Source organism: Trachinotus anak, unplaced genomic scaffold, assembly GCF_046630095.1.
Source record: "Trachinotus anak isolate AG129_WGS33_773 ecotype Australia unplaced genomic scaffold, CSIRO_AGI_Tana_v1 ptg000010l, whole genome shotgun sequence".
Lineage (NCBI taxonomy): Eukaryota > Metazoa > Chordata > Actinopteri > Carangiformes > Carangidae > Trachinotus > Trachinotus anak.
The window spans coordinates 4,779,261-4,792,519 of record NW_027273861.1 but is presented as its reverse complement, the minus strand read 5'-3'; the positions used below and the strand labels follow the sequence as shown (position 1 = coordinate 4,792,519).

General features: G+C 41.6%; 1 protein-coding gene across 1 annotated transcript in view; it reads right to left on the bottom strand.

The window, feature by feature from the left end:
• LOC139626638 (cyclin-dependent kinase-like 5) overlaps window positions 1-13,259 on the bottom strand; it is a 42,310-nt gene that overhangs the window by 3,937 nt on the left and 25,114 nt on the right. The window contains 9 exon segments of the mRNA XM_071487049.1: window positions 1,422-1,527; window positions 1,761-1,884; window positions 3,433-3,538; window positions 3,992-4,093; window positions 4,526-5,567; window positions 8,395-8,561; window positions 9,421-9,501; window positions 12,431-12,620; window positions 12,751-12,841. Coding sequence (XP_071343150.1) covers window positions 1,422-1,527; window positions 1,761-1,884; window positions 3,433-3,538; window positions 3,992-4,093; window positions 4,526-5,567; window positions 8,395-8,561; window positions 9,421-9,501; window positions 12,431-12,620; window positions 12,751-12,841 — 2,009 coding nt within the window.

Sequence of the window (13,259 nt, the reverse complement as noted above, 5' to 3'; positions counted from 1 at the left end):
TACCACTGACATAAGTCTGAGGTAATTTTTGATATTAGGTCATTACATCATTTTGATCAAGTGCAGTGAAATCATAAAATTAAAAAACATAACATGCAGCTGGAGCCAGAACCCGAAGCATTTGCTGATCTGAGGAAGAGAAGAGTCGACTCGTCTTGTTTATTTTTGAGACGTCTAAAGGCTTAGTATTTTTTAAACTACCTACTCTTCATGCGGTACACACTGTTTTCCACCAGCTCTGAGTCTGTCTGCCTGATTCCTCCTGGCCAGATTGTGTTTATTTGTGCTCTGTCATCAGCAGTAACCCCCACTCAGCATCTGAACAAACTGTCACATATAAATAGAAATGTGAGGGGAAGGAAGAGTCTCAAACACCTGTTTCATGATGAACCATTACTGCGGCTGCGGGCAGTTTCACATGTCAAAATGTGGTTTCTATTATATTTAGCACCTCTTCTGGTTCCTCCTCCTCCTTGATCTGTGCTCTATAATCAGGTCCTGGGTTGAGATGCACTTTGAGGGCCCGAGAAGTTGGATCAAAAGCTTCTGTGTGATGTTGGTAAGCAGTAAAGCTTCATGTGAGCGTAAACAGGCACACAGACTCCTAAGATCTCATGTGCTTAAAGCAACGCATGAGTGCTCTAGCTGATCCTCAGCTCATGACTAGAGAGATGCTGTTAGAGCTGTGGCTGAAATCAGTGGTGATCGATCAGAATCTGGTGGCTGACCTGAACACAGCCAGATCCATGAATTTTACTGGAGGAGCCGTGACTTCGTTAAATTGAAAATATTAGTAGTAAAAGCGACTGGCAATGACTTATCTACTATTTCAACATGCAAACGGTCACGTTATTGTCTCATTTTTAATATTTAGAGTTTCTCTGATATTCAACCTGCCTCTGTGGATCTGGCTGGTTCATGTTAGCAGTTCAGTGTTAATGTGATTTAACTAAGATGCATTATATCGATAAAATGATCAAATGAAAACCACCAAAAACAGTGTGGATAAGTGTTAGTGATGCATGCGATGTTAGAGGAGTGACAGTGTGTCGGAAGGTGAGTAGGATAGTGTAAAACGGCATGTACCATGGGAGAGGACACTACAGGGAGGACTCTCACAGAGGAACTATGCTTTATGTTATTCTTTGGGCTAAACAGAGGGAAAAGACATTTCTTGATGACAGGCGGCCTTCCATCAGGGACTTCCATCTGTAATATAGAGGCACATGACTGGTGGCACAGGGAAACATGAGCACATGACAACCAAAATATCTCTGTAAAGGTGCTAATAAGGTATCAAACATTTGAAAAGTAGAAGAAGAGAATGTAGACAGACAGCTTTACAAACGAGGTGTTGTATGCATGAAACAGTGCATCCAGACACGACTGACATCCTCAGAATTAGTCGACGTCCAACTCACCATTTGAGATTTTTTCTTTTTCTTCTTTATTGCTCTGAAGAAACCCTGTTTCTCCTTTTCTTTGGATGGCTCAGAGGGGTTCAACACGACAGTATCTGGGCCAGTCCTGAAAATAAATCAAAGCGCACTGAGCAGGATGTCCCAGCTAAAAATGTACGATATCTGTCAGCTCCTAATAAGACCTGACAATTTCTGTTAAAGCTGCCACATCATGTGACCACAGTAAAATTTAATGCACCAATAAACTGTTTCAGAGAGCAACAGACAATGAACAAATTAACCAAAGTTAGAGAAGAACAAAATAAATGATGGTCTTCTGTGGTTAGAAGAAATAATTACCAGGGGTCAAAGGCCGGCTGACGTTTGGAGTGGTTTGTCAAACTGCTGCCGTCCCCGGACAGGCCGGAGCCCCGGCTCTGACCCCTGCTATCATGAAAGGAGTTGTCTGGCCGGGGGGAGGGGACTGTTCAACAAACAACAAATTAGTTCATTCACCTTTTGATACACAGATACCTCAACATTTAAAAGATTTCCTAAATAACACATGTTTACAATAAACATCATATAACATTTTCCAGAATAATTTTATTGTGTTTTTTGTGGTCATTTGCAGCTACGAACTAAAAAGGACAAATTTACAACATCATCACTTTTCTTATGTGTAGAATTCAAAGTTCCTGCCTCTGATGCCCCTTGTGGTTAAGTCAAAAATACGCTGTGGCAGAAAACAACACCTCTACACATCCTGGACACTGAGATGAATGGACTGTAAAATGTTTTTTTCTGATTTATCGAATCTTTCTGCAATAAAAGTCTTATGCTGTTGAAGTAATATTAAGGTAGAGCCTGAAAAGGGAAAAGTGTAAAAAAAGATTTCATTGAGGGATTTTAGAGACAGTGTCTCCACTGCACAGTTTGTCCTCGAGAGAGAACTGACAAGTTTATTATCTGTAAAAAACCTTGGTTACAAATGTTAGTCACATTGATCCACCATTTTTGTCCGGACTGAAATGTCTCCACGCCTGTTGGATGGATCTCTGTGTCCGTTTGCACAGACTGATGGTTCCCAGAGGATGAATCTCACTGACTTTGGAGATTCCCTGTCTTTCCTCTGACACCACCATGAGGCTGACATTTTTGGTTTTGAGACGAAACAACTATTGAATATCGTGCCAATAAATTTGGCTCAGACATTCATGTTCACCAGAGGATGAATTGTAATAATATCTGACTTTTTTATTTAGTGCCATCAGGTCAAAACTTTTATTTGTGCAATACCTAGATTTTTGACCAAATACCTGCAAATCTCATGACACTGTGATCATCCTCAGCTGTGCTCATGTTAGCGCTAATTAGAAAATATTAACATGCTTTTTTAAAGTTATTTTTTGGGCATTTTACATCTTTATTTGACAGAACAGTGTAGAGAGACAGGAAACTTGGGGACAGAGAGAGTGGGAATGACATGCAAAGAGTCTGGCCCACTCAGAGCATATGTGTCCATGTGGTATGCGCCCTAACCATTCAGCTATCGGGCCGCCCCAGCACGCTAACATGCTAAAATAAATGGCCATGTAAGAATTCAGCTCCTAACAAGACTGTGCAGCCTCGTAAAGCTGCTAACATGTTTAGCTATAGACACTTAATCTTGTTTAATAAGCAAAATTAAGAGGTCCTTGTCAAAATTTTTTGTATTATTATCTGTTCATGTTAAATTGAAGATGCATTGACAAACATACTGTGATCGGAATTTTCTAAACTCTCAAACATCAACACTGGCAGCAGGCTCTGTTAGAATAAGATTTTTTATCATTTCTTCGATTCTGCTGTGACTAAGAATTCTGAACATATGGGTCAGACCAATAATCATATACGATTTGTAAGAAATTATTTTCTCAACTGCAGGAAGCTCCAGTGAAGAGCCTGATGCGTGAATGTAAATTGGCAACTAGATCTCCACAGTGCAGTGAAAGAAAGAAAGACTCGGGCAGAGATATCTGACTAAACCAACCTCTGTAGAAGCTGCCCACCCTCCTGGGCATGGATTCGCTGTAAATGTTGCGATTCTCTTTGGAAGAGCCCCCATCTTCTGTTTGCTGGTCATGATATAAGCCAACCTGAGTCACAACAGAAGAACGAGTCACATAAAAGCTCAGTGGCCAACTGCTTTGCATGCCCCTCTATCTAATATTTTTATTTACCTGAAAGAACAGAGGGAAGGGGGGGGTGTATCGATTTACAAGTGGTCATTATAATAAAACAACATTTGTAGAGGCTATAAATGTATTCCAGAGTCAAACTGAAACGTGCTGCGATGACAAGCTCGACTGTGCTATCATAAGTAGTCACTTTAGAGGGAAGCAAAGCACACAGAGAAAATGAAGAGGCATCTGATGCAAAGAGACAGAGAGAGACACAGAGTGAGAGACACAGAGTGAGAGAGAGAGAGAGAGAGAGAGAGAGAGAGAGAGAGAGAGAGAGCAGTTCATGACAGCAGTATCCACCCACATCCGCACTCTCAGAAGACTGGATGTGGGTGGGAAATGGTGGGTGCAGGCAGAATGTCGGACCTCGCTTTTTTGCCGCTGTGTGTGAAAAGATGCAGTGTTGTCCCTTGTGGAGTCCCTTATTGGGGTTCTGCTGTGGGTGACCTCAGTGGGTGCCTGTTCGCTCTGTTAATGGAGACATGATGAAGCGTGAGGTGAGCTCAGCATTGCAGCACACACATACAAATACACATGCGCACACACTATATATACTACTGTATATGTGTATATACAGTATATATAAATATACAATATACTGTATATCCTAACAGGAAAGCCACACTGCTAACACCTGCATCGTCCATAGATGAAGCTGCAGTTATGTTAATCCTGCCTTTCCAATTCTTTACAAACCAGAGGAACTGACGAACAAGATCTGGCTGAAAAGCTAAACACAGATCATGATATTTTCAGAAGCCACCAGAATAAATCCTGGCTGCATTGTTGTACAATGACTGAGGAAGAGTTATCCAACACAACCTGGTGTAGGCATGATATGATTAGATCCTGTAGGCTTTCCTTAAGCATGGGGAGGTTTGATGTGGGCTGATGACTGACCCTGCTCATGTCTTCCTCTCTGGAGGAGCCCCCAGAGTGGCGAGGCAGCGTGCGGTGCTGCAGCTGTGGAGACAGGAGCTGGAGGCTGCTTGCTCTGGTGGGCATGCCCTGGCCCACCAGCAGCCCCTCATCCGCCCCGTGTGTCCTCTGGTGGTCCCTCCGTACGTACATGGAGTGGCGGTGTGGCCTCTGCTGGGAGGAGAAGGGGCTGGTGTATCCCTGACCGTAAGACAAGGGGTCGTGTGGGGCAGACAGAGAGTGAGCGTGGCTCCTTTCTATGCCACTCTCTCCAGGGTCCAGGGCATCTGACCCCTTGGCCTCCTCTGAGGCCTTGTGGCGGGTGGAGGAGCGCCTGTAAGAGGAGTCCAGAGTGTTACTCTCTCTGTCTGACCTCATGCTTCCTCGGCCAGCTGCGCCAGGTCCCAGTCTGTCGACTCTGCGAGCTGCTGGGCTGCTTGGAGCTGTGAGGTCAAGGCAGCTTGAGGGAAAATAGCGAGACGTTGGTTCATCAGCATAAAGATGCACGTCATTTAAGTTTCCCACTGACTTGGCATCACTAAGCGTGCCATAGCTCTTGGACAAGTTCAGGTAAGCGAACTTGGAGGAAGGTGTGGAGCTGTGAGATTCCATGTAGCTGTGTCGACTGTGTTTCTCCCCTGATTGAAGCGTGTTGGTTTTCCCTTCCACAAAAGAATGGCGGTTCTGCTGCGAGCGGAAGTTGGATTTGAGGTACTTGGCTCCAGGGCCGTCGGACACCTTGGACCCCAGGTTCATCTCGAAGTCGCCCTTGCTCTTGGCCTCTCCGGGGCTGAGCAGGTGAGGCAGGTTGCTGCTGGCTAGGTCCATGTTACAGGAGGTGGAGTGGTTAAAGATCTGCGGCTGGTAGTTCTTGGGGTGCAGGGTGGGGCTGAGGTTGACCGCTGCAGACATGTTGCCGTTGAGAAAGCTGTCGTTGTTGGGGTGGAGGTCTTCGTGCCGTGGCAGGCTGGAGCACTCTCTGCTGCTGGAGCGGTGGCTTCCTGAGCTCTTTCCCCCATGGCTCCTGAGAAAGAGAGGAGAGGTCAACATCAACATACTGTGCATCACACATTCAACCTCATGCTACATATTGAAGGCTACTTGTATGATATTGATTTGACAGACTACCATAATTAAAATCACGAATTTCTCTGGTTTGAGAATTGACATAGGTCCAGTTGTTTTTATACATTTTAATGTGGAAAGGTTCCAGATTAAAGTAACTGTATTTCGTGTGTGATGTTCAGTAGTAGGACCTGTACTGAAAGTAGTAGGACTCGTATGATATTGATTTGACAGACTACCATAATTAAAATCACGAATTTCTCTGGTTTGAGAATTGACATAGGTCCAGTTGTTTTTAACATTTTAATGTGGAAAGGTTCCAGATTAAAGTAACTGTATTTCGTGTGTGATGTTCAGTAGTAGGACCTGTACTGTTCCTAACATACAAAAATTATCTTTAATCTGCAGTTGACTGTGGGCTTTCTCTCTATGCTGACAACTCAGTTTCGTTTATAGGTTTTAAATGTGTCTTTGACATAGAAATCACACTTAGTCAAGTAATGTTGAAATTAAGTACCTGTCTAGTGGACAACAGATTCACACTCTATCATAGATATACATGGGTAGGTGACAAATATTTATGGGGTCACTAACTTTATCAATTCTTCATATTTTTGAACATTTCCACTGAATTGTTCAAAAACATTGTCCAATGTCGTGACATTAAAAGAAAGAAAAGATTTATATTTATTTACTCTAATGTAGTATTCTTGTATTTATTTGATATGAAATTATCAATAACACTGTTTTTCCCCATGATTTGTGGAGCTTCTTGAACTTTTTTTTTTTTTAAATAAATGTGAGTCAAACTTTCCTATTATTCTTTCTCTGCTGAAAATTGCACCAATTAAAGATGAGTAATGTTTTTTTTTTATGTGGGTCACACCATAGGACATTAACACTACAGGACAAAAATGGTAATTATTACAATAAAGAACTCCCTCAGTTCTTTGTCTGAGTGAACTATCAGATTTTACAGTTATTTCATAACAGTAGCCTGCAAAAAAGGCAGACAATATATGGATTGATGTAATTATTGCATTTAAAAACACTGAAAATTGTCAAAAAAAGAATAAAAAGGAGTTAAGCAAAACTTATTTAATTATTTGAAATGCTTGTCCTCTTGTGTGATACTGTAATGTCACACCGGTGCACACACCAAAGGATGTTTCAGTCTTTTGTGTCAGTTATTGACCTAATGACTGACACATCTTTCATTAGAGGTTAGCAAGAAATATTTGCATGTTTTTCCATAATTATGTAGTTTAACATACAGTGTTTAATAAACATTTTTAAAAATATAATTTAGAGGTTTGTCACGCCTACATAAGTAGGCTAAAGACAGTTCTGACTATGTATACATTTGTTTAGTAAAGAAAATTCTTTTTTTAGTACATTACACAATAGGGGGGCTGGAAATTCAATCTGCTTGTTCTTCTTGATGACTCCTCACCGGATTTGAAAGAGAAGAAATCTATATTTATGGATTTGGAGCTCAGCCAATCATACAAGGATTTCCATGAGTGTTGGATCCTGTCACAAACATAGAACAGGTGCTCTGTTGCTTTGACATTTAGGTGGAAACTACAGCAGTGCATTGTTTTAAATGTTGCTGTAGCAAGGAGTTGTGGGACGGCATTTTCTCCTTTCCTTTTGTAAAGGAAGGTCCAGTGTTTCCTATGCTAAAGGAGATAAGACAGGTAGCATTGAATCTCCTTTTCCTTATTATTTAGAGAATTGGACCAGCTCTTATCAGGCTGAAGCTCAGATACTTCATGTCCTTTCACTCAGTTTGCAGCCATCCTAAGCAACAAAGACTTTCTGACCACAGCCATGGGCTTCAATAACATGACCTTGAGTGGGGTCCTTCAAATAAATAAAGTTGTCCATGGAACTGCCAAATTTAAAATCAATATATGGGTTACACTGGAGAACGTGGTTTTCACTGTCAAACTGAATCAAGTTCCTACACTTTTAGAAAATGATAGTCATTCATTAAAATAGATGCCTGTAAAATTGCTCCTGAGGTATTTATCAACATTTTAATGCTTTTGTTTTATTCACTGAACCATCACACCAGAGGTAAATTTAGTGATGTGGCTCAGAAATATATATAAAAAGAAAGAATAATAAAGCAGTTTTGATAACAAGTCTATGTCATAACAACAACCCACACACACACACACACACACACACACACACACACACACACACACTTCAATAAAAGAACCCATTTAAATTTGGACCAATTGACTACAATGGTTCACTGTTATTGACAGGGTTTATAATGTAGTAGCAGGTTATGTGTATAAATGCATCAGATAGCCATGCACAAATATGAATAATTGTGATTAATGACTAATACTGTATCTGCTGCCATTTAATCTGAGTGTCACGACTTTGATGTAAAAGCAGTGCTGTAGCAGGGGCACAGTAGCCTTTGTTATTATCATGGTTTGAAGCGGTCCATTATGGAAATCACTAGTAGTGTTTTTATCCTTCAGTTTTATACATTTTATACATCATGCTTGTTTTACAGGTTGTTTATAGTTTGTTTATTTAATTTTTTGTTTCTGCATGTTCATGTTTCACCCTGGATACAATCTGTATCTCAGTCCTCTAAGAGAAGGGCACTAACTGCCACTATGGAGTCACTGCTGCTGATATAATGATCCTGAGGGGGTTGGTGACAGGTAAGAAAAAATACATAAACTCATGTATGTGAACAACAGGGAGACACTGACAAGCTGAAACTAGCTACACTGTATATAGTGCTCAGTGCTGACCTGCTGGGGGTGGTGTTGTCTCCATGGTGAGGTTTTCTCTTGGAGGAGCGTACAGGTGTAGGTGTGGGTGGGCCGGGCCGCTCCACCAGCCGCAGGGTCTGGAAGGCGTGGTGGTTGAGGCTCTGCTCTGTGAGGAAGCGCTCTGTGGGGTTCAGCAGCAGCAGGTTCTAATGCACAAACACACAAAGGGAGAACATGAGTCTTCGAGACATGCACCTCGAACATCCAGACCTTGCAAACAAACTGAAGCAGTCACAGTGTGAGTCACCGCCATTATCACAAAAGTCAGGCTGCTGCTGCATTTCATTGTGTCTTACAGTCACCAAACAGGCCAAACAATTGTGTTAAATATGATTTGTGACATTTGCTTTTTCTCTTACTTGAATGAATGTGTTTAATGGCCTGTCTCCATGGACTTTAATGAAAGATGAGTTCTGTGTGAATGCGCTCAAAATAAAACCTTTGAACTGAACTGCAATTTATAGTCACAGCAACTTTCTCACTTTCTCAAAACGAAAAAGACAGACAGCTACAGCAAAGTCACGCAGCTCCACATTAGCAATTAGCAGAGATATTTTGTTCATTTAATGTCTACACTCAGCTCAAGAAGGCCTGGTTAGTAATGATATGGATGTCTGTCTGCTGAAGTCAGTCCTGAGATGACATGTTAGCAGTGAGTCATTATCTGCTGGGAAAAGCACAAGTGCACAAGCTCACAGCCCACATTCTTGACATGAAGCTCCTGTTTACAGTGCAGATGCAGCAATAAGAGCAGTGCTGGAACCAGGATATGAGCTGAGAGATGCTGAAGCAGTGAAGAGGCATCATGCAGTCACGACGTAAATACGACGATAATGATGCAATTATCAGGTGGCTCATTTATAAAAATGTGAGTTTTCATGGTTACAGAGTCCTTTATGGATCCTGTGTGAGCTGGAATAAAGCAGAGACTGATAAAAGCTAAAAATAAAAACATCTCCTCAGTAGAGCAGCATTTGCCAGTTTTGCCAGACCTGTGATCCTCACCTTCAGCAGGTCCAGCAGGCCGCCGCCAATGATTCCCAGGTATCTTCGCTCCAAGGTTTGGGGGTGGTTCACAGCAGGGAACTGAAACAAGAGAGAGTGGAAAATAGTACAGTCAGTGAGAAATGTAGCCACAACAAAGTGAAATTAATCAGGTAGTTATTTCTGCAGAAGAAATAGCAACATCAGCCACCTGTTCTGTGTGTAGAGTAGAGGAATATGTGTAATCAATTTGTTTTTGTTCCAAGTGAAGTTAATTACCTGAACCTCAATGTTAGTAAAAGAAGGAAACTAGTTACGGATCATCAAAACATAAAGAGTGTCACCAGTTCCCAGGCTGAACCTGTCACAGATGTCTGGAGGTTTTATATCAACATTTAATTAAACCGATCAGAAACAGTTAATGCTCTGGCTGTTTATCCTCACTTTGACTTGAAGTCCTTTGAGGTCAGTATAAAACTTTTAAATGTTTTCTTTCAGTGTGGCCAGTGCCTGGTTTGATGCTTCTGTATGCTTGGGTAATGACTGCCAACGACAGGACTGGGATTAAAAAGACGGTTCTATACTTTTGGTTTGATTCCTGATTCATTAGAGACAGTTTAGGAGGAAAGAACAAAGACGATGGTTCAAACTCCTGTTTTGTGTTATTAGTGATTCTCAGATATGGGCTGTAGTTTTAACACAATTTTTAATGTTTCATTTCATGTATTGTTTTAACAATTGTTAAGTTTGAAGTTTTGTTTTTTTTTACATCTTTTGCCTGTTTTATTGGTCATGGCTTATTATTGGCCTTTTATTTATTAACTGACTGACTGACTTTTTTGAGGCGGCAAGGTTGTGCAGTCGTTAGCCTCACAGCAAGAAGGGCATATTCTCCTCAGGCCTGCGTGGGTTCCCTCCGGGTCCTCCGGCTTCCATGCTCAGTCTGAAGACATCCACGTGAGGTTAACTGGTGACTCTAACCCATAGGTGTGGATGTGAGTGTGAAGGGTTGTTTGTCTCTACATGTCCTGTGACAGACTGGCGTCATGTCCAGGTGTACCCCACCCTCACTCAATGTCAGCTGAGACTGGCTCCAGCCCCCCTGCAACCCCATAAGGATTGGCAGCATAGATAGATAATGAATGAATGGATGAATTATTGTTTTAAATACATTGTGTTTTGTTCTAGTGGCTTGGCAGGTTCCTGAGCTACACTAATGTCCTCTTGGAGAATCTATTAGTTTGAATGTTAGTACCACTACTGTTTTCATGTGTTATCTGTAGTGACCTATCTGATTTGTGTATCTGTTGTTATTTTTCATCGCAGATACTCTGGGAATTCATAAATCTAAGTCTGTCTGGAATATCATATAAATGTGATGATGCTCTTGTAAAATATTTGATAAATTGTGTGTCTTTTAAAATGGTTTTCTTCTTATGTTACATTGCAGATGCTACTGCTGCTGAAATAAAATTTTGTAAAACATTTTTCACCAGCAGCACTGTTACATGTGATTTCCTCCGCATCCAGTCTTTCAACTTGATAAACTTTTCCTCTGACTATTGTGAATCTGCTGTTTACCAAAAGAAAACAAAAAAACAAAACGTCCAGAAGCTGTTCTACTTACATCACACATCTCCAAGTGTTACAGAAAGCACACTGTAGGTGGTCAGTGTGATAAAACAACCACAAACCATCTCCCATTCAATCACAAGTGTGATGTGGTTTCTTGCTGTTCTGCCACATGAATATTTTAATGAAAACAGTTTGTATGGTTCTGGTTCTGTCAAAAACCATAAAGAAACTAGAATTAACCCCTCGTGCTGGTTTGCCTCCACCAACCAGCCAAGTTACAGGAAATATGGTCACAATCTCTCCTTCCTGAGTCACTGCACTGAATAAGGGCCAGAACATTATTATGTCACAGTGAAGTTGACCTTTGACCTTTTGGATATGAGATGTCATCACTTCATTTTATCCTTTGACATTTTAGTGTCATAATTAGAGTATGAATTCATGAGTTACGGCCAAAAACGTGTTTTGTGAGGTCACAGTGACCTTTGATCTTTCCTCACCAAATTCTAATCAGATCATCCGTGAGTCCAAGTGAATGTTTGTGCCAGATGTGAGTAGTTTCCCTCATCGCGTTCATAAGACCAAAACTGTGTTTTGTGAGGTCACTGCAACCTTGACCTTTGACCTTTGACGACCAAATTGTAATTAGTTCATCTTTGAGACCAAATGAATGTTTGATGAAATTCCTTCACGGTGTTACTGAGATATCACGTTCACGACAATCAGATGGACAACCTGACGACGTAACGCCTCCGGCCCCTACTGTTGCTGGCACGTAAAGTATAAATATTGACTCATCAGTGACGTTTGCAGACAGGGTGATGCTCTCTACTCATTTAAATGATAATAGACATGGAAATGTTCTGGAGATTTTTTTCCTTAACTACTAACAATAGCAGATGCTTGATATTTATTCAAGAAACATCCCAGTCCAACATGTGCAGTGTGCATGAACATTACTGTAGAAAACAACTTGTGTGAATATTTATGAGCTGAAATTCAGACAAGAATTTAGGGTCCATGCATCGACCATTAATCAGGGTCCTTATCAGTAAGTATTCACTGTCAGGGATTCATAGAGGGGCAGTTTGCAAACTGATAATTATATCCTGTGGCGTGGGCAGGGAGGGGGAGAGGAGGACAACCCAGGTCTGCACCACCAGCCTGCCACAGAAGACTTATCACAGCCTTCCTTCACAGAGCAGAGGATACATGATACACGATGAGTCATTGTGATCCAATCAGTCACGGCACAGCAAACTCAGCCGGAGAAAAAAAGCAGAGTGCAGAGACATAGAAAGAGAGAAAATAAATAAGGGAAAAAGAAAAAGAAAAGAGAGGAGGAAGCAGAAAGAGAGAGAAGATCAAGAGGAAGCAGAAATAAGAGCAACATGGAGGGAGAGTGAACCATAGTGAGGGTTGGGGGTAAAGAGTGTAACATGTGGCCTAACGTTACCCGCAGCCCATGGAAACGCGGGTTGTTATAGAAGAGCTTCATCTGTTCTGGCGGCAGGGGTCCCAACACTTTCTGGATGGTAAAGAGTTGGTCAATCTCGCTCTCTCCTGGGAACAGAGGCTGTCCGTCACTCAGCTCTCCCAGGATGCAGCCCACTGACCACATGTCCACTGCCTTCCCGTAAGGAGCCCTGGGACCACAGATTTAAAGGGTTGGTGATAAAGGCCAGCCATAAGTGTAGCTACTTAAAGGATAAGTCAATGTAGTGACTCAGTTCTCCCATTCACTGTGGGCTGCTGGATAAAAACCACCGGACGTACCCAAGCAGGAGCTCTGGAGAGCGGTACCATCTAGTGGCCACATACTCAGTGTAATTGGCATCAGTCCCCTCTGAGAGATTACGTGCAAAGCCTAGCAAGAGAAGAAAGAGGAAGCAATATGGTATGATGAGGAGTCTTTTGATGGCTCTACATGCTGAGACACCTAAAAATGGTTTCAGCTGGGTAACTCTCTGGACTCTCATTATGATCCAAAGGTGTAAGTTACAAAGTCGCTGAGTTTGACAAAAGCTGTACTCGTGTACAGCGGGGGAGATGATGAGCCCTCTGGGAGTATTAAGTCATATTAATCCTGGATATTGTTTAACACATACCATGTCCACTCAAGATAATTTTAACTAGTGAATTATAGGAAAATCTAATAATCCTGAAGCGTGATTTACAAATACAAAAACTGTCAAAGTCGTTTCTCCCAACATTTTGTGAGATATGCTTTTGTTTTTGATACCACTCTCATTTAAAGTTAGAATATGCAACTTTTCAACATTAAA